General features: G+C 44.7%; 1 protein-coding gene across 1 annotated transcript in view; it reads left to right on the forward strand.

Moving 5' to 3' along the window:
- The window catches only part of DNAJC1 (DnaJ heat shock protein family (Hsp40) member C1), a 329,370-nt gene that overhangs the window by 88,466 nt on the left and 218,656 nt on the right, over positions 1-22,248 (forward strand). The window contains exons 2-3 of the mRNA XM_030199432.1: positions 8,866-8,967; positions 11,726-11,772. Of these exons, the coding sequence (XP_030055292.1) occupies positions 8,866-8,967; positions 11,726-11,772 (149 nt within the window). The remainder of the gene's footprint in view (positions 1-8,865; positions 8,968-11,725; positions 11,773-22,248) is intronic.

Genomic DNA, 22,248 nt, shown 5'->3' on the forward strand with positions numbered 1-22,248 from the left:
AGGATAGGACACTGTAACAGTACTATACTGAATTGACCTGAGGAAGGAGGTTTTGGCCTCTGAAAGCTAAATGTATTAGTCCAATAAAATGATATTTGTTTTATTTCTATTTGTTAATTTGTAAAGTGGTGATTGGTATTTGTTTTTTCAAATTTACATCTGCTGTCTTTATATTTTGCACAGTACTAGAGGACATTTTCTGTTTCTGTGGTATTGCATTGTATGCAGAGTCTGGCATCAGGGGTTCAGTTTAATTTTTGTCTAAATAGAAACTTTATGATTACTTATTCTATAGTGGATTAGGGTGTATCTGTATTTGTGAAAAAGACATGGCTTTCGGTTGGCATTGACTGTGCAGGATCGACGATCTGTACTAATCTGTCTGTTTTCGTTTTACAATAGGTGAATTGATGTTCTAGTGCTCACTTTAGTGTTTAAGATGCTTTCCTTTTCCTTGTGTGACTCGTACAAATGCCTGCTTATGGTATGGTAGAATTCCTCTATAGGTCCTGAGTGGGGGAAGAGGGTGTTAAAAAATGACCGGCCCCAGGTGTCAACTACCCTAGCTACGCCACTGTTCTGATCAGCTTGTGTTTTAAGTTTGGTGGCTGTCGGAAGGCCAGCACTGGTAGCACACCTCTCTAGGCAAGATACAAAAATTACATATATATAAACAGTGAAACAAAACAATACAATGCTTGCAGCGCAGCACATCACATTAGTGTGATCAGCAGCAACTTTTCATGTACTAAATGCTTGCACAAAAAATAGCACTATCAAATGTTACCTGAAAATGCAGTAAGTCTCTCAGCCAGTCTAAATATCCATCTCCTACTGCTAACGTGCAAAGGGACTTGACAGAATAAATGATGTTTTACGTCTAACCATTAAATATGGCTTAGATAGGAAGCTGGAATATCCAATCATTGCATAGGGCCCCAGATAGAACATAGTTAGTAACAGTAGTCATAAAGTAACATGGTACTTCTCCAGAAAAAAAAAAATCCTATAAAAAGATGACCTATTTTGAAATTTGATTCTCCAGACAGGAAGCCAGTGAAGAGAACTGTTGCAATGTGCTCACTTATTTATTTATTTATTTATCATATCAGTTAACAAATGTGTAGCTGAATTCTGTATGGCTTGACAAGCTTGAAACAAACTGGCATCCCTAAAAGCAAGGAGTTGCAATATTTCAAATGGACTAGAACTGAAGCCTGTAAAACTGGTCTAAAATCAATGTGACAATGTGGCATAATCACAGTCTAAAATAAAGAGGTTGCAAATAAATCCCTCAGAAAAGGCTTCATCGAAAGGGAAGCATCCAAATTGAAATCACAATAACGTTCAATTCCATATGTCTAGTAAGGGCAGTCAAAGAAGTTGTGCTACACATGATCTGTCATCCAGTCTTGAATCGTCTGAATAATCATTCATACATCATCAAATGCCACATCAAGATCACCTTTATAATGGAGAGAAAATATAGTAGCAGCATATAAACAGTAAGATACTACAAGTTTATGCAGCAAATTATACACAGGAACCACAGATATTGAACAAGATGGCCAACAAAGCCAACCCTTGTAGTACCCAGTAGGCACTAACGGAGACCTATTGATGAATTTCCATCTATAATCCTCTGTGTTCTGCTACAAGTCTCTGCAATAATGTCATGATTCAAAAGTGTCATGGAGCTGTGATAAGTGCAACCAAATTATATCTCTATCAAACCACATAGATGGAGACTGACAGTTTGGGAAAGGCAATTCCCTTGAGGAGCCTTTCCTTTAAGGGGAGGGATATCTCCCCATCAGAAGGGGATGGATCAGCTGCCCTCCAACTATTTTGGAAGGAAGAGGGCTTCACTGATTTCACATGACCTCCCGGCAGATGGCCTAAGGCTCAGTCGAAGAGGTGGAGACAGTGATCCCATCATGGAGAAGTTTTTAAAAAATCCAGAGAAGTAATTTCCACTTCACAAATCTATATATGTGATGGTTCTTACAGAAAGGGAGGCACCAGACATGGTGTTTGAGTTGTTTCATGGGGAATCTACCCATCGTTCAATGAAAATTTGGGCCAGATGTTCCCGTTTTCCCTCTCCCCCCATAGATGCCCTGATAAGTCAAAGCCCCTCAAGCAAAGGCTTGCTTCTTTGGTGCTAGGTGTCCAAGGGAAGGGTGTTGCTGAGTGGCTCGAACACTTCTCCAGTGGACTCTTCAACTTCCAGAATTTTCAGATGATAGGCATAAAACTCAGGGTGGCTGCTTTGACAGTCATTCATGTGGATTATGGCCAAGGCACTGCTTTGGCAGTGATGACATAGGAAGTGGCTGTGGTTTTGGAATTAGTTGGCTGATTCAGTCTCCAGGGTACATCTCAGTAAGCTGCTTTTTTTTTCCAGAGTAAATGTCCATTTGGGGAAGACTTTAAAGTTGTCCATGAACTGGGGGGCGCAAAGCTATAGAGGCTTCAAGAGAACTGGGCTCAGCCATCTTTGAGGAGTGTTTCTGGGAAGTCTGGCCTCAAGAACTGGGAGTTGTTTTGTGGAAATAGGCAGGCTGCTGCTGCTTCAGCATACTTTGGGCTTTCAAGCACTCAGAAGGGCTGACTTTTTGAAACAGTTCACAGAGATGGGCCTGGGCCCTGAACCTCAGGCAGCAAAAATTTCCAATGAGTATTGGTGGACTACGGTCAAGGCTTCTTCAGGTTTGACAGTGCCTCTGCCTGTTTTATCCAGAGTGGGTCCATATATCAGATCAGTATCATTCTTGTCTTCTGAAGATGGTTTCCTCCTTTCATCTAAATCGGGTGACTGTGCTTCTAGCTTTACTGTCAGACAAGTCAAGTAACCAAATCCTTCAAAAGTTGGATGTATGCAGAGCTCTCTTGTTGTAATTGGAGGTAATGAAATCTTTAAGTCAGATAGGCTATTCATATTGTTTCATGGACCATGTACATAGAACATAAGCATTGCCATACTGGGACAGACCTAAGGTCCATCAAGCCCAGTATCCTGTTTCTAACAGTGGCTAATCCAGGTCACAAGTACCTGGCAAGATCCCAGAACAGCAATTCAGATTTTATACTGCTTATCCCAGAATATGCCGTGGATTTTCCCAAGTCCATCTTAATAATGGCTTATGGACTTTTCTCTTAGGAAATTATCCAAATCTTTTTTAAACCCTTCTAAGCTAACTTCTTTTACCACATTCTCTGGCATCAAATTCCAGAGTTTAATTACTCGTTAAGTGAAGAAATAATTTCTACGATTCATTTAAAATTTACTACTTCTTTTCATGCCCCCTAGTCCTAGTATTCTTGGAAAGAGTAAAGAAGCGATTCACATCTACCTGTTCCACTCCACTCAGTATTTTATAAACCTCTAGCATAGCTCTCCTTAGCCATCTCTTCAAGCTAAAGAGCCCTAGCCACTTTAGCCTTCCCTCATAGGGAAGTTGATCCATCCTCTTTATCAAAAATGAGGACGTTATAATGCCTTTGTATCGCTCCATGGTGCGACTGCACCTCAAATACTGTGTGCAATTCTGGTCACTGCCTCTCAAAAAAGATATAGTGGAATTAGAAAAGGTACAGAGAAGGGTGATGGAAATGATAATTGATTATTAAGATGAGACTTGGGGAATATCCACTGCTTATTTCTAGGATAAACTCAACAAAAACCAGATAGTAGAGATACAATCACTTTCTTGGTAGGTATGTCTTGGGGAAGTCTCATACAGTCACTTAAGGCAACAAGCTTGTGTCAAACTGATATGCCCAATTTATGTGACGACTTTAATCATAGACAACCCCCTACCATCATATCAATTTTTTAATATATTTTTACTTATCTGTGGTCAAACTTTTTTGTGCAATTAAGTGACTCTAGTGAATTCAGTGGAAGTTTTCTTATTTTTTATATTTTTATACACTTATCTGTGTGCATATTGTAGAGCGATCCCAGGTGTTCTTACTATCCCAACAGGTGCCTGTTTCGCTCGAGTGCTTTGTCAAGGGACAGTCCTGTAAATGCAAAAATATACACACATCAGCAATCACTTCTATTAGTATTTTACTCCTCCTCTGATTCTTGAACTCAAGGCTTAAGGTCTCATCTCCTTGGGGTACTTATCGCTCACTGGATATTGGGAACATGGCGGCGGCATTTTTTATGCTCTACCGGATGTGTTACGTACTTCCTCTAATCAGCTGGTTGTATTTACATGTAGCATCCCCAGTGGACGTACGTATTCAAACCTGCGGGTTCCACCGTCCCTAGATGAAAAATCCAGTAAGTTTCGTGCTGTAATAGTCTTCGGTTCCGATCTCCCCCTCTCACATGAGAGGTGACATGCTCAATCACTTGACAAAGTAGGGATTCAACTGTATGCCCCTTATTGATCCAATGTTGTACTAACGGGGCTCCTGGATTACGTGCTGTAATTCTTGATCTATGCTCTATCATGCGAGCATTGAGGGATCTGCTGGGCTTCCCTATGTATATTTTGTCACATGGACATCTGATGGAATAAACGATTTGTGTAGCAAGTGGTATAATGCCGCAACTTGTATTTTTTGTCCTTATGGCAAAAAGTGTCTGACTCTGTTGTTAAGTCAAAGGTCCTGCAACTGTTTTTATCGCACTTAAAATGTCCGCACTGAACTGGTTCTTTATCCTTATATTCAGGTGGTAACATTGCCGGGCTTAGTATCTCTTTAAGGTTCCTAGCCTGTCAGAAAGCGGTTCTTACTTGAAGTTCCTTGAACAATGGATGTGCCCGCATAACCTCCCAGTGTTGCTTGATGATCTTGGCCACATTTTCTGCTCCTGTGACGAAGTGCATGGCACACGTCATAATTTATCTGGGTCCTCGCGTTCTCTGCCTTGCAAAAGCAGGTCTCTGTTATTGTATTTTGCTCAGCGGTACGTGTGCTTCAGGACTTGCTTCGGGTACCCTCTTTGCTGCAAGTCCCTGCCAAAACTACCAGCTTTTTGTGCAAAATCTATATCAGTCGTGCAGATTCTCCTAAACTGGAGAAACTGGGAAAAAGGTAAGCTGTCTCTTAGGTGTCTCGGGTGGCAACTTCTATACTTTAGGACTGTGTTCTTGTTAGTGGGTTTAGTGTATACCCTTGATGTAAATCCTTTTTCCGTCCTGGTTATTTCTACATCTAAGAAATGAATAATCTGCTCTGAAAATGTTATTGTAAACTGTATTTTAGAATGGCATCGGTTTAACCATGCATGAAAATCCATCAAATGTGTGCTGTTCCCCTGCCACAGCAGGAAAAAGTCATCAATGTATCTTCGCCAAAGGTGGATATGGGACCGAAACGGGGATGTGGGCAATCATTTGTTCTCAAAAGCGGCCATGAACAAATTGGCCAATGTGGGGGCAAAAGTTGCCCCCATCGCTACCCCTGAAATTTCAACAAAAAATTGATCTTGAAATTTGAAAAAATTCTTGCACAATGCTAACTTGGTAAGAGTTAGGAGGGACTTCATGCGGTCTAGGTCTACTTTCTAAAGTTTCTGCTACCACTTCAAGCATCTCTTCCTGTGGTATCATCGTATACAACGATTTGATGTCAAGAGTTACTATTATAATATCGGTCTCCATTAATGCAGTCTCTTCGAGGATGGACAAAAAATGGGTGGTATCTTTAATGTATGAATTGGTGTTTTGAACAAAGTTTTTCAAAAATGTGGCCACATATACAGACAACGGCTCAAGGAGGGACCTACGTGATGACATATAATGGGTCTACCAGAAGGGTTGGTTGAGTCCTTATCCACTTTAGGTAGGGCATACATAACCGGAACCATAGGGTTTTTGTTGTTCAAGTATTGATGTTCTTTGTGTGTTAAAAATCCCTGTTCCAAGCCACTCTGCGTGATGTCTTTAATTATAATTTGTAGTTTGACAGTACAATCGTTCTGTAACACGTTATATGCAGTTTCATCTGCTAGTTGTGATTCAATTTCTGCTATATATTTAGCCCTATCTAGGACTACTACTGCCCCTCCTTTATCCACTCTTTTTATCACTATATCCGTGTTCTTCTTTAACTCGTAGCGCGCTTGTCTTTCGAACTTGGTCATGTTGTCTCGTGACCAATGATGGTCTTGGTCATACAATGCGTGTACATCTCTTATCACTAATTGCTTAAACACACTAACAATAGGATCCAATGGAATCGGTGGTATTCATTGTGATTTGTTGTATACTCTGGAATGCGATTACCCAATGCTCTTACCTTCAAAAAATATCCTTAGTTGTAAACTCCAAACAAATTTTTCAAGGTCTATTCTAAATTGAAAAGAATCAAATCTCTGGGTAGGCACATATGATAATTCTTTGGATAGCACCGATACTTGTGCTGGTGTTAACCTAGTGCTTGATAAATTTATTACATTTAATCCTGCCAAAACTGGGACCGTGTTTGTGTTCTTGCTCTTAGCTGCCCTCGGTTGCCCATCCGACGTCTCCCTCGACCTCTTACAGTGGTGGAAATAAGTATTTGATCCCTTGCTGATTTTGTAAGTTTGCCCACTGACAAAGACATGAGCAGCCCATAATTGAAGGGTAGGTTATTGGTAACAGTGAGAGATAGCACATCACAAATTAAATCCGGAAAATCACATTGTGGAAAGTATATGAATTTATTTGCATTCTGCAGAGGGAAATAAGTATTTGATCCCCCACCAACCAGTAAGAGATCTGGCCCCTACAGACCAGGTAGATGCTCCAAATCAACTCGTTACCTGCATGACAGACAGCTGTCGGCAATGGTCACCTGTATGAAAGACCAAATCTGCCTGTATCACAAAGCAATGTATTTGGAAAAGTACGAAATGAAGCAAAAGTCGTGCTGCAACCCATTCGACAAACAAAATCACATAGTTTAAACATGGACTGTTGAAAGTCGATCTAGCCATGTCCGATGATTTGAAAAAATTGAAAACAAATGAGAAGCTGGGCCAAAAAATGTGTTCCAAGTGTAAAGCCAAATATGTTTCTATGGTCGAAAGCAAGGCAGAGTCATCGCCATCAGAAAATTACGATATGGACATTTCAGACACTCTTGATCAAAAAACCTACTCTTAATTACTTTGTTAAAGATAGGCATAATCGTCGCTCTGGGTAGGGTTTTCAAAGGGTTTGTAGTTATCCCATAACCGGCATGAACTTTATGATTTAGCCATAGTATACTACCTATGATCTTAGTCTTTCAAATATATCACCAGTACTGCTCATACTATGTGAGTTATGCCCACATATGTACCTGAAAAGTCAATCACCGAGGTGGAGGAGTGTCAAACACTACGAATAAAGACTGATATCGGAGTGTAGTCAACAGGACACTGCCAGAAAAACTGAAAGACTATTATCAAACGCAAGATTTTTTCATACACTATATTCCTCCAAGATCCACATGTGTACCTGACCATTTTTTAAACCCAGTATTTTTCTCATGATTAATTACAGCTCAGAACTATAACTGGGATCTGACATATCATGAGTGTTCATTGCAGTTACCTGGATATATATGTATATATATGTGAGAGAGAGAGATTTTTTTTTTTAATGTACCCCTCTCAAACCTCTCTCTAACATACTTGTCTGGCCATTGTGGTGATAGTCCTGGGCTAGGTAGGATCTTGCATCTGTGTAACCTTTTAGAACTGTGCAGTCATGGGCCTTGAATCTGACTGCCAGGTGTTAACTTTCTGATGACTTCTCCTTCCCCAGCCAATATTGGAAGAGGAATCAAGACTGGAAGCAAATTGGTGATCTTTCACATAGGCAGATAAGTCCCTGGTCTGCACATGGCATATTCACTTCGGAGAATTGATTGGATGCCAAGTGTCAATAGATGGTCTGTCTTGTTCTGAGGTGTTTTTTTTTTTGTATGCCTAACCTTGCCTAATCTGTTTGCCATTATGTTTAGGAATGGGCAGACTATAGTTTAAATCTGTCAAAATGTTGCTGATAGATTAATTTAGGAGCATTGTGTTTATAAAATACTAATTTTTGGATGTCGCTGTTTAAAATAAATTAGTACTTCTTGAAGATATAACAGCCTTAATTTCCTTTGTATTGTAGGGAGACCATTTATACACTATTTTAGGGCTTATGGGGGATCTGGAATTTCTGTTTGTAATCAAATTAAGTTCAGAAAAATGGGCTGTGCAGGAGCAGTCTGTCATCCTACAGTTGCTGGATGATGTCATCTGAGTTAGAGAAGGGGGTGTGTTCAAAGACCCACTTGCACTGGCAAGCTCTTCACAGTTGTGGGGGGTTTCTGTTTCTTTCTCACTGTTCAGCCTGTCTCTTCTGACTGCAGGCATTGCAAGGGCATGAGATACAGGATGTACTTGATCTTGCATTTTTAACTTCCTGAAGTGCTGGTAGCCAGAGGAGAGACAGGTTAAGTGATCGGAAGGAAGTAGCGAGCTCCTGCCATGCTGAAGAATGCCAGTTGTGGGTGCTGCTGCTGGGGCTGGGAGAAAGGGATCAGATGCTGGGTCTTGGAAAAGGGCTGATGGTTTTGCTTGGACTTTGAAAGGGGGGCTGGCAGTGGAAAACTGTTGTCATTGAATGGAATCCACCTAAAAGTTGACTGATTTTTTTTTAACATGAATACACTAATAAACTGCTAGTTTTGAACTCTGGGAAAGCATCTAATTGCCTCAAATTCCAAACTACAAACACCTAGAATCAGAAGCCCCAACGATATATAAGAAGTTGTTTTTATTCCTGTTATAGAAAAGGAACAGTGAAAGTATAGAAGGAAGCCAAACTGAGAGCCATTTAGGTTTCTGTCTGATGGATATTATTTTATGCTTGTTTGCAGGATGCTTCATCTGTGGACATTAGAAAGGCATATCGTAAGCTTTCTTTAACTTTGCATCCTGACAAAAACAAGGAAGATAATGCAGAAATCCAGTTTAGACAAGTAAGTATGGCAATTTGTTGCAAACCTAATATTGATGAGTGGCTTTCCTCTTACACCTAAATATATATTAGAATTATTTTTTAAATGGTGTGTGTGTGTGGGGGGGGGGGGGGGGTGTAATTCTCTGCTGACAATCGGGATGTAATCAGCCACACAAATGGTTGATGTCATCTTACAGCTCTGGGACAGAACAGCTCTTCCAGAGCTTAGAATCTGTGGAATGTCACCTAGAGTGTGGAGTAGAGGAGTAGCCTAGTGGTTAGTGCAGTGAACTTTGATCCTGGGGAACTGAGTTCGATTCCCACTGCAGCTCCTTGTGACTCTGGGCAAGTCACTTAACCCTCCATTGCCCCTGGTACAAAATAAGTACCTGAATATATGTAAACCGCTTTGAATGTAGTTGCAAAAACCTCAGAAAGGCGGTATATTAACTCCCATTTCCCCTTTCCTCTATAAAGTTCTAATCATGCATGACCTCTCCCACATAGAATAATGTATTCTATGTGGGAGAGGTCCTTTAGTATTTTTTCTGTTCTAACAAATGGATGCGAATCAAAGTTCTCCTGTATTAGGAAATGAGCTTTTCAACCTATTTGGCCACTCTGTTTTGTAATTCTTGTGTGTGTGGGGGGGGGGGGGACAAAACTATATTAAACATTTTATATTTGTGACAGAGCCTTGGCTTAGAGGAAAACGTTTACTCCATCATCCTGCGGTTGCAGGAAGAAAAGACCAAAGTGATCAGATTTGTTACCTGCCTGGGCCCCACCCACAAGCAAAACTGTTAAGAGTGTGGAATATCACCTAGATTCCAAAAGCAAGCATCTGTTTAGTCTTAGAACACTGAGGCTGAAGAGCTGTTCTTGAAACTTCAATAGTACTTCTCTGCAGAAATGGGCTGCTTCAGTGCAGCTGAGTAGGTCATCTTCACTAACATAGCGTGGCAATGGCAGTTGGGGATTTCTACGTCTTTTTAAGATGTTTTAAATTGGATGATCACTGGAAAGAGAAGACATATACTATGTTATTTACATTCTATATTCCATATTTTGGAACCTATGTGATCCCTGATGCAGATGTTCATGCCGAAACCTAGCCATGTTGGGTCATCTTTACAATAAAGGAAGTTAGTAATATCTTTGTCCTTTCTTCCTTTTAGCCACTTCTGCTCTTTATGTGTGACGTGCATGGCAAAAACAAATTTTATATAGTTTCCTATAAAAAGATGATGTGGCTTTATGGCCTTTATCCACATCACACTTTACATTGTATTTTCAGTATATAGAGTGTAATCCTTTAATTGTCCTGGTCCAGTGTAAACAGATCAGTATGAAGATGTTCCTTAGAGAAACAGAACCCCTTCAGTATTGACTTTAGTTTGCTCTTAGAGGATTACAATATTAGATACAATTACAATATTAGATACAGTATCTTTAAAATAACAGAACTGAAAACTTCAAAATAGTGCATCTGAATTTGATTTATTTGGACTTGATATATCATCTTTAGCACACAAGTCAAAGCAATTTACAATAAAAATAAAATCAAAGAAAGCGAGAACCACAGTTGAAATAGAAAAGCAAGTATTCACATGGAGAAAGATGAGAAATTCTGCATTACAGGTTTTACCCACCCCTTTCCTGCTATCAAACTAAGGAGTAGAGCAGAAGTTGAAATATTTAGCGGAAGCCATTACTTTTTTTAACATGTACTGTCTCTAAATTTAATGTTTGTTTTTGAATACGTAAGTGGTAAATGTGTGTACTGTTGTAGGCTAGGTGAGGTCACAAAGCTTCAAAAGCCAGCTAAACCATTCCCAAGTAAAGACTTTACCAGTAGGCTCTCACTTCTTAATCCAACTCTTCTTTAATGTTGCAATCGTACCAAACAAATAAAATCAGCTTACAATTCAGTTGCTTGGAAAGAATTGTTGCCGTCTGCAAAACAGACTATCTCCAGCCACCTCAGAGGCAAGGAGATAGCCAGAACCTCACCCCAGCTGAGAGGAAAAACAATAATAATCAAGGGGGACGTGTAGGACTATTGGGAATCAATTGTTGGGAATAATGCCTTGGGGAAAAATGGTGAAGAATTTTGATGGAACCACAGTAGATTAAGGAGAGATCAGCCCCCAGAACAGCTGCTGATCGCAAAGGTATGCTAGCAAGATTGGGACTCTCTCACATAGTCCCCAGGGGCAGAGAGGGAGGGCTGGCCCTAGTTCAGAAGTAACAGCCAATAAGGAAATCTCACAAGGAGTAAATTACAGGATACTGCAAACTATAGGGATAGTAACGCTAATACACAGTGAGGCGTATTTTCAAAGCACTTAGCCTTACAAAGTTCCAAAGGTTACTATGGAACTTTGTAAGGCTAAGTGCTTTGAAAATGAGCCCCAGTGCTATCTATACTGAGACAATACAATTGAATGCAAATAATATTCATACTAAATATACATAACAATGCATCCTGTTACCATGAATATAGGGGCAGAACTGTATGTGGGTGGGTGGGGGGAGGGTTCTATTGTGACATCTAAGAATAGAGGCCTTGATGAACTAAAATTAGTTTAAAAAGCCTATCTATTAGGGCATAGCAAAAATATATGTTGCTGCATAAGAAATATTGTGGAATACATTTCTTGATGTCACTAAATTGACTTTTAAATGAATTGTAAACTCTTAAACAGTTAATTTTGATTCTGTATGGACAAGTAAATAATTGAAAAGGGTTTCTTTAGTGAACTTTTGTTTTTCAGTTGGTTGCCATCTATGAAGTTTTAAAGGATGAAGAAAGACGGAAAAGGTAAGTTGTTTTTTTCTTTTAATCAACTAATTATAAAAACACTTGTGTAAGAATATGTCATTGTTTCTTGATAAGCTAAATTAGTGTGGAGTTCTTTTTTTAAATAGAAGGTCTCAGTTCAACCCTTTAGCCTCTAGCTCTGATGTACAGCAGAATGTCAATACAAACCCTACTACACTGATGTGCTGTACTGTATATCCAAAAGAAATAATTGAATCTGATTCAGTGTATATAAAAATAAAGAGCTGGCAATTTGATTTAAACTTCAGTTTTACATAATGTGCATAAGAACCATTAAAATATGGATATATTTAATTTGGCTAAAAGTAATTTTGTTAACTGAACAAATGCACAGTTTTGGGGGGAGAACCGCACAGTATTTTTTAAAGTAGGTACTGTGGAGACTTTTCATTGTTTAATCTTTATTTCAATCCACTATTCTATTTGGACAAGACTGTCAGATACATGTAGTTTTTCTGTACTTAAAATTTGACAAATTAATAATATGAATACCCTGAAACACCATATAAAGATGTAGAAGCATAATAAGCCTATTTTATACAAAAATGTGTGCAAGGCAATATGACTACAACTGTATGCATTTAATCAACAGCTCTTTTATCTTTCTTTCTGCTTGAATATACTGTTTCTTTCAACTCTTAGTTTTCTTTGTTAGTACTATAGGTAAATATAAGAGAAAAAAATATCATGTCAGTTTCTGGTGGCTGACCTTGGTCTTATGAATTATTTTGTCCATGATGGCCAGTGGAGTGTCTACATTGACACTTTAAGATTTGGTCCAAATGGTCCTCCTTTTGCCTGAAACTTTTTCCCACCCAGTTGCCTGACATGGTGTAAATACCTGCTTAGTCATTTAGAAACAGGAGATGCTCCAGGCATCAGTATTGCTATTCAGATTTTTGATTGAATTCCCTGTCCCCAGTGTTGGATCTTTTTGAGGGTACTAATAATTCAAAGTAAATACTGGATAGGATAGATATGTTACTGAGAGTTCATCCACCTCTTTCAGTGAAGGTACTATACCAGTTGAATTTTATCAGTTAACCAGACACCTAGATATATAGCACTTTTTTCCCCCCAAACTCAATTTAAATGAGGAATCCAAGGTCACTAACTTGGAAAGTCTTACATGATCTCCGAGGTTGTTGTTCAAGAGTTATCTCGTCAAATGCTTGTAGATCCTCAGGGAAAAGATGTTGCTGATAGCCAAATATGATTTAGGAAGCAAGGTTATGATTTATTGTATTACAGAGACTTTGTTGAATAAAAACAATGTACTACTGACACAAGTTTGACGTGGGGATTTTGTCACTTGTTGCCTTTTTTTTGTTTTTGTTTTGAACATTCTGTCTGGGTATGGCTATTTTAATTAGGAAGACTATACATTCTAAAGCAGAGGTTCTCAACCTATTCCTTGGATAATCCCACAGTACTGATAGATGAAAAATGAACTTGCAGAGCTATTGTTAGTAATATGACTTATCTTTAAAATTCAGCATGGTACCAGAAGATTGGAGGGTGGCCAATGTACAGCCAGTTTTTAAAAAGGGTTCCAGAGGTGTCAGGGAAATTACTGGTGAGCCTGACGTCGGTGCTGGGCAAAATGATACAGACTTATTATAAAGAACAAAATTACAGAGTATTAACATAAGCATGGATCAATGAAACAAAGATAACATGGATTTAGTCAAGGGAAATCTTGCCTCATCAATCTACATTTCTTTGAAGAGGTGAATAAACAGGTGGATAAAGGTGAGCCAGTTGATAATGGGGCTCATTTTCAAAGCACTTAGACTTACAAAGTCCCATATTAACCTATGGAACTTTGTAAGTCTAAGTGCTTTGAAAATATGCCTCAAAGTGTATCTGTAAAAAATGCATTTAATAAAGTACCTCTTTGAAAGACTCCTGAAGAAATTAGAAAGTCATAAGATAGGAGGTAATGTCCTATTGTGGATTAAGAACTGGTTAAAAGATAACACAGAGTAGGGTAGGGTTAAAAGGTCAGTATTCTGAATGGAGAAGGGTAATTAGTAAGGTTCCCTGTTGGTCTATGCTGAGACTGATGTTTTTATCATATTTATAAAGTAGAGGTGGGAATAGCAAGTCGGTAATTAAATTTCCATTATGTCCCAAGGATCAGTCCAGACAAACGGGTTGACCATCCGCCAGCAGGTGTAGATAGAGAACTGTAATGAGTTGTGCCTCATAAGCTCCTGCGCTTAGCAACCAAGCCAGTATTCTCTGTCTCCAGCAGGAAGGATAGCAGCTCCTGTGCACTGTGGTGCTTTCTGTTTGACCTCCTGTCATGCTTATAGGTTCATTTGAGTTTGGGGTTGAGAATATCCTGTGCCTTGGGTATAATCCTAGTGGTCCAGGTCCCTCCCTGCTCCCCCGTTGCCACTTTCTACCTCTATCTCAGTCATCCCTTCTCTTTTTCTCTTGCCTCTTCTCCCCCCCCCCCAAAAAAAAAAAAAAAAAAAGCAGCCAATGCAGTTCTTTTTGAGAGCACTTGTGCTGTGAGAAGATTGTAGGACTTTGGTGCCTTGGAGGTCAAGAGACTGGTTGTTTTCTGTGAGGTATATTTATTATTCTCTGTTTGAGCCTATTAAGTCTTCTGCACTCTGTGGGGGTAAGCTCTCGGCTACTGGTTCCTGCACGCTTTGCTTTACTTCTGTGGAAATGCTACTTTTGCCTACTTTAGCCATCAGTACTCCATCTCCAGGAATTCAATCTGGCCACGCTTCAATGGCTGTTTTGGCGGGCTCAGCACCAATGGCTCATGCACTCCGTGATGCTTTGGTGGTGTGACAGAACAGTGTGTTTCAAGCCTGTAAAGTGTATTGGTTATATTCTGAAGTGTATTTCTCTATTTAGGCCAGCAGGTGGTGCTTGCTTGTTTTGAAGTTGCTATAGAATCAGTGCTGTTTTCTTTGTTTAAGCCTTTTGGAAAGGCAGTCAGCAGTATAATTTCAAACTTGTTGTTCTGGGCTCTAATTGGCCCAGGAGCTCAATTTCATTTGGAGTATACTGGCTTTTGCCCCAGTCTTAGCCAGGGATAAAAGAGAGAGAGAGATCTCTTTGTTGAGGCTTGGTGAATAATTATATTTCTCCGAGGACAAGCAGGCTGCTTGTTCTCACGACTGGGTTGACGTCCGCGGCAGCCCCCACCAACCGGAAGAAGCTTCGCGGGACGGTCGGCACGCAGGCCACGCCCACCGCGCATGCGCGGCCGCCTTCCCGCCCGTGCGCGACCGCTCCCGCCAGTTACTTTTTTCCCGCGACTGAGAGAGTGGTGCGTTTGCCTCTCTCTCTGTTCAGCCGCCGGATTTTCGACCGCGTTTACGCGGATCGTCGCTTGGACCGTTCGGTTCCCTCTGTTTTTTGTTTGTATTGTTTTAAAAAAAAAAAAAAAAAAAGAAATTTCTTTTTGCGCGTGTGGAGCACGCGCTCCCCCTTTTCCCTCGCTTTCTAGCGGGGACGCCACGTTGCGGCCTAGTGGCCGCTCGGTCGGTTGATTTTTTCGTGGTGTGATTTTAGCCACCATTGCCGACTTTGACTTCGCCGACACGATTTTTCCGTCGATGTCCTCGAAGGTCCCGAGTGGATTTAAAAAGTGTGGTCGCTGCGGCCGGCCGATCTCGCAGACCGACACCCACGCTTGGTGCCTCCAGTGCCTCGGGCCGGAGCACAATCTCAAGTCGTGCGCTTTGTGTCTCGGTCTCCGGAAACGGACTCAGGTTGCGAGGCAAGTTCTGCGGGACCGTCTTTTTGGAACTTGCGCCGGCCCCTCGACGTCGACCTCGACGGCATCGGTATCGAAGGCCGGTTCTTCGGTACCGGTATCGATGCCCGAGACATCGGCACCGATGGCAGCGACCCCAGGAGAACAGGTCCCGTTGGCCCGCCGGTCCGCCGGTGAGAGTGGGGTTGAGAGGCCGCGTGGGCAGTCGGCCCCGGTCACTCCCTCAACTCGTGAGCCACGGGACCGAACCCTGTCGGACCCGGTACCTCGAGACCGAGGGGGATCGACCTCCTCCTCCTCCATGCCCTCCGGCACCGGTGACGTGCACCGGAAAAAAGATAAGAAGCGCCGTCACCGGGAGCCCTCGGTGCACCCTGAAGAGGAGTCGACGCCGAAGCGTCATCGCAGAGAGGAGAGATCTCCGTCGGTGGTGGAGGTACCGACGCGTCGGGGTTCCGGCACCTCGGTGCCGTCTCCTGGCCCCCAGCAGCTTCTGGCACCGACACCCTTACCGGCCCCACCGCCTTTCCCGGCAGCGGGCCTGGACGAGTGCCTCAGAGCCATCCTTCCGGGGATCCTGGAAGGGCTGATGCGCCAGGCTGTGCCGGCGTCGGGGGTGCTTGCGCCCCCGGCGCCGATGACTGTGGCGCCGGCGAGCTCTAGCCCGGCGCCGGGGCTGTCGACACCGCCGCCGCTTGCGGTGCCGGTCTCGACCGCCACGCAGGTGGAGTCCCCGTCGACGTCGATGGAGGGAGCTCCGTCCCCGCCGGCGCGGGAGTCCACCGCTCGACGACACCGAGACCTTGGTGCCTCGACGTCGAGCCGGGCCCGGTACCGGACTCAGCTACATGAGCTAATGTCCGATACCAAGGATGAGGACTCGTGGGGGGAAGAGGAGGACCCGAGATATTTCTCCTCAGAGGAGTCTACGGGCCTTCCCTCGGACCCCACGCCGTCACCGGAGAGGAAGCTCTCACCTCCTGAGAGTCTCTCCTTTGCCTCCTTTGTGCGGGATATGTCTATAAGCATTCCCTTTCCCGTGGTCTCTGTGGAAGAGCCGAGATGCTCGAGGTCCTCGACTATCCATCACCACCTAGAGAGTCCTCCACGGTACCGCTGCACAATGTCCTGAAGGAGACGCTGCTTCGGAACTGGGTGCGACCACTAACTAACCCCACCATTCCCAAGAAAGCAGAGTCCCAGTACAGGATCCACTCTGACCCAGAGCTCATGCGGCCCCAGTTGCCCCATGACTCAGCGGTCGTGGATTCTGCTCTCAAGAGGGCACGGAGTTCGAGGGATACCGCCTCGGCGCCCCCGGGGCGGGAGTCTCGCACTCTGGACTCATTTGGGAGGAAGGCCTACCAATCCTCCATGCTCGTGACCCGCATCCAATCTTACCTGCTCTATATGAGCATCCACATGCGGACCAATGTGCAACAGCTGGCGGACCTGGTCGATAAGCTCCCGCCGGAGCAGTCCAGGCCTTATCAGGAGGTGGTCAGGCAGCTGAAGGCGTGCAGAAAGTTCCTGTCCAGGGGGATTTTTGACACCTGTGACGTGGCATCTCGTGCTGCGGCCCAAGGTATAGTGATGCGCAGGCTCTCATGGCTGCGTGCCTCTGACCTGGACAACCGCACCCAGCAGAGACTGGCTGACGTCCCTTGCCGGGGGGATAATATTTTTGGCGAGAAGGTCGAGCAGATGGTTGACCAACTGCATCAGCGGGAAACCGCTCTCGACAAGCTCTCCCACCGGGCGCCTTCAGCACCCGCCCCCGCGGGCGGGCGTTTTTCCCGGGCTCGGCAGGCTGCACCCTATTCTTTTGCGAAGCGTAGGTACAACCAGCCGGCCCGAAGGCCTCGTCAGGCACAGGGACAGCCCCAGCGCGCTCGTTCCCGTCAACAGCGTGCGCCTAAGCAGCCCCCTGCGCCTCCACAGCAAAAGCCGGGGACGGGCTTTTGACTGGATCCATGGGAACATAGCCGCCCTACAAGTGTCCGTACCGGACGACCTGCCGGTCGGAGGGAGGTTAAAATTCTTTCACCAAAGGTGGCCTCTCATAACCTCCGACCAGTGGGTTCTCCAAATAGTGCGGTACGGATACGCCCTGAATTTGGCCTCCCTGCCTCCAAATTGTCCCCCGGGAGCTCAGTCTTTCAGCTCCCATCACAAGCAGGTACTTGCAGAGGAACTCTCCGCCCTTCTCAGCGCCAATGCGGTCGAGCCCGTACCACCCGGGCAGGAAGGGCAGGGATTCTATTCCAGGTACTTCCTTGTGGAAAAGAAAACAGGGGGGATGCGTCCCATCCTAGACCTGAGAGGCCTGAACAAATTCCTGGTCAAGGAAAAGTTCAGGATGCTTTCCTTGGGCACCCTTCTGCCAATGATTCAGAAAAACGATTGGCTATGTTCCCTGGATTTAAAGGACGCATACACTCACATCCCGATACTGCCAGCTCGCAGACAGTATCTCAGATTCCGCCTGGGCGCACGGCACTTTCAGTATTGTGTGCTGCCCTTTGGGCTCGCCTCTGCCCCACGAGTGTTTACAAAGTGCCTCGTGGTGGTAGCGGCCTACCTACGCAAGCTGGGAGTGCACGTGTTCCCATATCTCGACGATTGGCTGGTCAAGAACACCTCGGAGGCCGGAGCCCTCCGGTCCATGCAGTGCACTATTCAACTTCTGGAGCTGCTGGGGTTTGTGATAAATTACCCAAAGTCCCATCTCCAGCCAACTCAGTCTCTGGAATTCATAGGAGCGCTGCTGAATTCCCAGACGGCTCAGGCCTACCTTCCCGAAGCGAGGGCCACCAATCTCTTGGCCCTGGCTTCGCAGACCAGAGCGTCTCAGCAGATCACAGCTCGGCAGATGTTGAGACTTCTGGGTCATATGGCCTCCACAGTTCATGTGACTCCCATGGCTCGTCTTCACATGAGATCTGCTCAATGGACCCTAGCTTCCCAGTGGTTCCAAGCCACCGGGAATCTAGAGGATGTCATCCGCCTCTCCACCAGTTGCCGCACTTCTCTGCTCTGGTGGACCATACGGACCAATTTGACCCTGGGACGTCCATTCCAAATTCCGCAGCCCACGAAAGTGCTGACGACGGATGCATCTCGCCTGGGGTGGGGAGCCCATGTCGATGGGCTTCACACCCAGGGTCTGTGGTCCCTCCAGGAAAAGGATCTGCAGATCAACCTCCTGGAGCTCCGAGCGATCTGGAGCGCACTGAAGGCTTTCAGAGATCGGCTGTCCTGCCAAATTATCCAAATTCGGACAGACAATCAGGTTGCAATGTATTACGTCAACAAGCAGGGGGGCACCGGATCTCGCCCCCTGTGTCAGGAAGCCGTCGGTATGTGGCGTTGGGCGTGTCGGTTCGGCATGCTTCTCCAAGCCACGTACCTGGCAGGCGTAAACAACAGTCTGGCCGACAGACTGAGCAGAGTCATGCAACCGCACGAGTGGTCGCTCCATTCCAGAGTGGTACGCAAGATCTTCCGAGAGTGGGGCACCCCCTCGGTGGATCTTTTCGCCTCTCAGACCAACCACAAGCTGCCTCTGTTCTGTTCCAGACTTCAGACACACGGCAGGCTAGCGTCAGATGCCTTTCTCCTTCATTGGGGGACCGGCCTCCTGTATGCTTATCCTCCCATACCTTTGGTGGGGAAGACCTTACTGAAGCTCAAGCAAGACCGCGGCACCATGATTCTGATAGCGCCCTTTTGGCCCCGTCAGATCTGGTTCCCTCTTCTTCTGGAGTTGTCCTCCGAAGAACCGTGGAGATTGGAGTGTTTTCCGACTCTCATTTCGCAGAACGACGGAGCGTTGCTGCACCCCAACCTTCAATCCCTGGCTCTCACGGCCTGGATGTTGAGGGCGTAGACTTCGCTGCGTTGGGTCTGTCTGAGGGTGTCTCCCGGGTCTTGCTTGCCTCTAGGAAGGATTCCACTAAAAAGAGTTACTTTTTCAAGTGGAGGAGGTTTGTCGTTTGGTGTGAGAGCAAGGCCCTAGAACCTCGTTCTTGCCCTGCACAGAACCTGCTTGAATACCTTCTGCACTTATCAGAGTCTGGCCTCAAGACCAACTCAGTAAGGAATCACCTTAGTGCGATTAGTGCTTACCATTATCGTGTGGAAGGTAAAGCCATCTCTGGAGAGCCTTTAGTCGTTCGATTCATGAGAGGCTTGCTTTTGTCAAAGCCCCCTATCAAGCCTCCTACTGTGTCATGGGATCTCAACGTCGTCCTCACCCAGCTGATGAAACCTCCTTTTGAGCCACTGAATACCTGCCATCTGAAGTACTTGACCTGGAAGGTCATTTTCTTGGTGGCAGTTACTTCAGCTCGTAGGGTCAGTGAGCTTCAAGCCCTAGTAGCTCATGCTCCATATACTAAATTTCATCACAACAGAGTAGTGCTCCGCACTCACCCAAAGTTCCTGCCGAAGGTGGTGTCGGAGTTCCATCTTAACCAGTCAATTGTCTTGCCAACATTCTTCCCCAGGCCGCATACCCGCCCTGCTGAACGTCAGTTGCACACATTGGACTGCAAGAGAGCATTGGCCTTCTACTTGGAGCGGACACAGCCCAACAGACAGTCCGCCCAATTGTTTATTTCTTTCGACCCTAACAGGCTAGGGGTCGCTGTCGGGAAACGCACCATCTCCAATTGGCTAGCAGATTGCATTTCCTTCACTTACGCCCAGGCTGGGCTGACTCTTGAGGGTCATGTCACGGCTCATAGTGTCAGAGCCATGGCAGCGTCGGTGGCTCACTTGAAGTCAGCCACTATTGAAGAGATCTGCAAGGCTGCGACGTGGTCATCTGTCCACACATTCACATCTCATTACTGCCTCCAGCAGGATACCCGACGCGACAGTCGGTTCGGGCAGTCGGTGTTGCAGAATCTGTTTGGGGTGTAAATCCAACTCCACCCTCCAGGACCCGAATTTATTCTGGTCAGGCTGCACTCTCAGTTAGTTGTTCTTCGTAGGTCAATTTCTGTTGTACCCTCGCCGTTGCGAGGTTCAATTGACCTGGGTTATTGTTTTGAGTGAGCCTGAGAGCTAGGGATACCCCAGTCGTGAGAACAAGCAGCCTGCTTGTCCTCGGAGAAAGGGTATGATACATACCTGTAGCAGTTGTTCTCCGAGGACAGCAGGCTGATTGTTCTCACCTACCCTCCCTCCTCCCCTTTGGAGTTGTGTGTTTCATATTTTATTGCTTGTCATTCAACTGGCGGGAGCGGTCGCGCACGGGCGGGAAGGCGGCCGCGCATGCGCGGTGGGCGTGGCCTGCGTGCCGACCGTCCCGCGAAGCTTCTTCCGGTTGGTGGGGGCTGCCGCGGACGTCAACCCAGTCGTGAGAACAATCAGCCTGCTGTCCTCGGAGAACAACTGCTACAGGTATGTATCATACCCTGTCCTGATCTTCCCACGTACTTTTTAGAAAGTAAACAAATTTTTAGATAGTTTTATTATTGATCCATATTTCAGTTACCACTTATTGTTTGCTTATTGCACTTTTTCTGTTCATTGTTCATTATTTTTAAGACTATAAGCAATTTTCTGCTTGTCTAGACTGATAATGAATCCTGGTGGTTTTGTGTGTTGGCTCTGTGAGTGCTTTCTGGGAATTGTGGGACCACTGGGAGTATGGTCTCCAGTAACCTAGAAATCACTGGGGATAATCTGAGAGAGGGAAACTTGCCCAGAAGCGATTGTAACCCAGTTTGTGGGAGGAGGGTGCTAGTGTACAGCACAAGCGCAGGTGCAGGTGAACCTCAGCTATGCTGGGGATAGACCCTCTAAGTGGCCATGGGGTAATTCCAGGAGGCTGGCTAGGCATTTCATGACAGGTGGCCATTTTGTCAGCAGGTTCCTCACCTGCTACCGTATCCCAGGATGTTGGTTTTGTAATAGTTTCTGGTGGTCTGGTGGATGTTTTTAGGATTTCTCACATGCAGCTATGCCATCTGCATGGGGAATATTACTGTATAGTGATTCTACATCTATTGTGACCAGAAGGGCGCCCAATGGTAACTGCTTGATATTTTTTAATTTGTTCTGAAAGTCTGTGGTGTCTTGTGCACGAAAGGTTTAAGAATCCCCTCTATAAGTCCAGATATTTCCTCTGTAAGTGTGCCAGATATGATTGGTCTGCTAGGGTTTTCAGGTTTGTGGATTTTGGGTAGCATGTACAATGTGTCCACAGATAAATGGTTTGGTCTGAGTTTCTTTAGATGTCGCTGTACTTGTTTTGGAAGTGTTTTGATAAGATTTTTCAACTGTTTTGTATAATCCTGCATGGGTTCCTCAGTTAGTTTTCCGTAGTATGTGTTGTCTGAGAGCAATCTGTGTCCTTCTGTGTGTTCTTGTGTGTCCATGTTCACCACAGAGCCTCCTTTGTCTGCAGGTTTGATGATAATACATTGGTTGTATGGCCGCTCTTTCTGGTGGAGAAAGGTTGTACAGAATTTTCTTTTGGCTGGAAAGTTATGATTTTACCCTATGCCTGAAACTTTCTATGTAGTTGGAGAATGTTCCTCTTCAGGACTCAGAGGACGTTTTATCTGTGTATTCTGACTGTCCTAGTTCTGCTGATGGCCCTGACTTGGACGTTACAGAGGCAGATGGGGGTGATGATCCTACTGTAGCTAGGCTGTTTTTGAGTGCGGAGTTGCCTTTGTTGATCACAAAATCCATGG

Source organism: Microcaecilia unicolor, chromosome 1 (genome assembly GCF_901765095.1).
Source record: "Microcaecilia unicolor chromosome 1, aMicUni1.1, whole genome shotgun sequence".
Classification (NCBI taxonomy): Eukaryota; Metazoa; Chordata; class Amphibia; order Gymnophiona; family Siphonopidae; genus Microcaecilia; species Microcaecilia unicolor.